The sequence below is a fragment of the Lissotriton helveticus genome, chromosome 1_2 (genome assembly GCF_964261635.1).
Source record: "Lissotriton helveticus chromosome 1_2, aLisHel1.1, whole genome shotgun sequence".
Taxonomy (NCBI): Eukaryota; Metazoa; Chordata; class Amphibia; order Caudata; family Salamandridae; genus Lissotriton; species Lissotriton helveticus.
The window spans coordinates 399,045,485-399,047,958 of record NC_136058.1 but is presented as its reverse complement, the minus strand read 5'-3'; the positions used below and the strand labels follow the sequence as shown (position 1 = coordinate 399,047,958).

General features: G+C 51.4%; 1 protein-coding gene and 1 pseudogene across 1 annotated transcript; both read right to left on the bottom strand.

Annotated features, from left to right (window-relative positions):
• Positions 1-821: 821 nt before the first annotated feature.
• LOC144808074 (U1 spliceosomal RNA) lies at positions 822-956 on the bottom strand (annotated as a pseudogene).
• A 213-nt stretch (positions 957-1,169) lies between these two features.
• LOC144807961 (uncharacterized) lies at positions 1,170-2,474 on the bottom strand. The gene has a single exon (XM_078673550.1). The coding sequence runs from the start codon at positions 2,472-2,474 to the stop codon at positions 1,170-1,172; it is 1,305 nt and encodes a 434-aa protein (XP_078529676.1).

The window sequence follows — 2,474 nt, the reverse complement described above, 5'->3', positions numbered from 1 at the left end:
ACACGTGGAGGCTGCTTTGTTCCTTCTAGAGTCCTCTGCCCCTCTCGTGAAGAAAGTCATTTGTCTCCTCATTTCATCCTTCTTGTAATCCGCCTCCTCATTTCACCCTCCTGCTCTACAAAGCCCAGTGTGCCTTCTCCGCATTTCACCCTCCTGCTCTACAAAGCCCAGCGCACCTTCTCCTCATTTCACCCTTCTTCTCTTGGGATCATGAAATGCTTCTCTCTTTCTTCTGTCGTCTCACTTCTCTGCAAAGCAGGAGGATGCTTAAGATTTACAAGTGACAGGTGTGCGAGATCAAAGTCGCTTATTGTGAGTCCTGTTTATACCTGACTTTCAAGAAAAAACAACTCGTAATGTTTTATCTCCATCGATATTAAATATCCTAATACCTTCGAGCATTTAAATGATCAAATATCTCACATTAACTTGCTATGCAGACGCTCCTCCTGGAAACGTCTTTCAAAAATTCAAGAAAACAGTTTCACTGGCACACGAAGTGGAAGGGAAACATCACTATTTTTTTTTTCTTCCAGAAGCAGGGGCCTTATTTATGAAGGCCTTGCGCCGCCGGTGCGTCACTTTTAACATGGGAAAAAGTGACGCACCGGCGGCGCAAGGCCTTCATAAATAAGGCCCCAGGTTTCTAAGCCCTAACACAGCATCCCTCAGGCTTGAAAATGTGCATATGTCATTGGCCCTCGCCCACGTCCCATTCCAGCCAGCTTACAGCACCCTGGACGGACCACAATAAACGTCAAAGGGTGCTCCAGACTCCTTTTTATTTGTTTCCTTTTTGTCTTTCTTGAAACCAGAGTGATCAGAGGAAAGCGCAAACGCAGTCCTCCACTACCAGAAATGATGCAGTTGAGTATCCCGCATTTGGGGACATCGCAGGGGTCAGCACATCCGAAGTGCAATGGATGAGCCTCACCCTGGGAGAACCACCTTTTTTTGTGGGGGGGGGGGCAGCGTTTTATTAAGTGCTTCAAAGTTTGCGATCCATAGTTTTTAAGGAAGTGGTACCTCCCCCTTAGGGAAGGCAGTCCACTTTAACTTTTCAATCAATGCATTTAAACCTTAACATGTCATCAGTTTGGGGTTCAGAAATGTTTGCAGATATCGTTTACGGTTTTAATGGGGCCACCACTTGGGGAAGGGGGGTTTTGTTACAGTTCTTCCTCCTCCTCACTTTCCTTCTTGTCCATGGCTGCATAGTCTCTAAGCAGGCTGAGCACCATCCTGCGGCACCCTTCTCGGTTCACCACCTCTCCATTGGTCACCAGGCGGGTCCTGGCGAACAGGAGAATGTCTTTAATACAGCAGAGAAGCCTCCAGCACCCCTGGATAGCTTCCTCTGTGTGTGTCCCTGGAAACAGCCCGTACATCATGGACTGTTCAGTAATGTTCTCGTAGGGGATAAGGGCTAGCAGTTCTTGTCGTAAGGCAGCCCTCAGTCTCTGGGCAAAGGGGCAGGCCCAGAAGAGGTGGTGTGCAGATTCCTCTGCGGGGCATCCCCTTGGACAGTTCCTGTGCGGGCACAGGCCTCTGCTGTGCATGAAGGACCTCACTGGCAGGCCCCCCTTCACAGACATCCATGCTATGTCCTTGTGTCTGTTTGTCAGACTTGGGGAGGATACATTTCCCCACACGTGCGTTGCCGTTGCTGGTGGCAGGTCGCTAACTGCTTCGGTGGTGTCCCTGGTCCTGATCAGTTTGCGGATTGTCTTGGGCTTCCAGAGGCAAGGAGTGACACAGTTCAGCCCAAATTCACCCACAAACTTTTCCACCTCCCTGTAGTACCATGGGAGGTCCCAGTTGAAAGTCACTGCATTTTCCCACTTATCCCATCCCAGCCGTCTCCACACCAGGAGAAGGAAAAAGCGGAAGACTTTGTAGGCAGAGTGGTCCTTGTTAATGTTTGACACGGTTATCCGGACGCAGCCACACACAAAGAAAGCCCTGAGGATCGTTGGGATGTCGGGGACTGCCTTCCCCCCTTTGCGGTATTCCTTGTGCATAACCGACCGTTTCACCCTGTCCATCTTTGAGTGCCAGACGAAATGGAACACCATGCTGTTGATGGCCCGTGCTACGTTGGCCAGGAGTGGCCAGGCCTGAGTCACATACTGCAGCACGGGCAGGGCGTCGTTCCTGAGCACCAGAGCCTTCCCCTCAATGCTCAGGTTTCTCAGGCTCCAGAGACCCAGTTTCTGCTTCACCTTGGCCAAGCGTTCGTTCCAGCTCTTCGCTGCCACCCCTGGTCCTCCAAACCAGACGCCGAGGATCTTCATCAGTCCTGCCTCGATGGGGAAGGGGAGAGGCTCGTTGCAGAGGTCCCATCGCCCGAAGAGTTTGGCCTGCGACTTGTCCACGTTTATTTTCGCCCCTGATGCCTTGCCGAAGTCTGTGCACGCCTCCAGCAGGGATTTGACTGATTCTCCATCCGCGCCGAAGAGGGTGACATCGTCCAT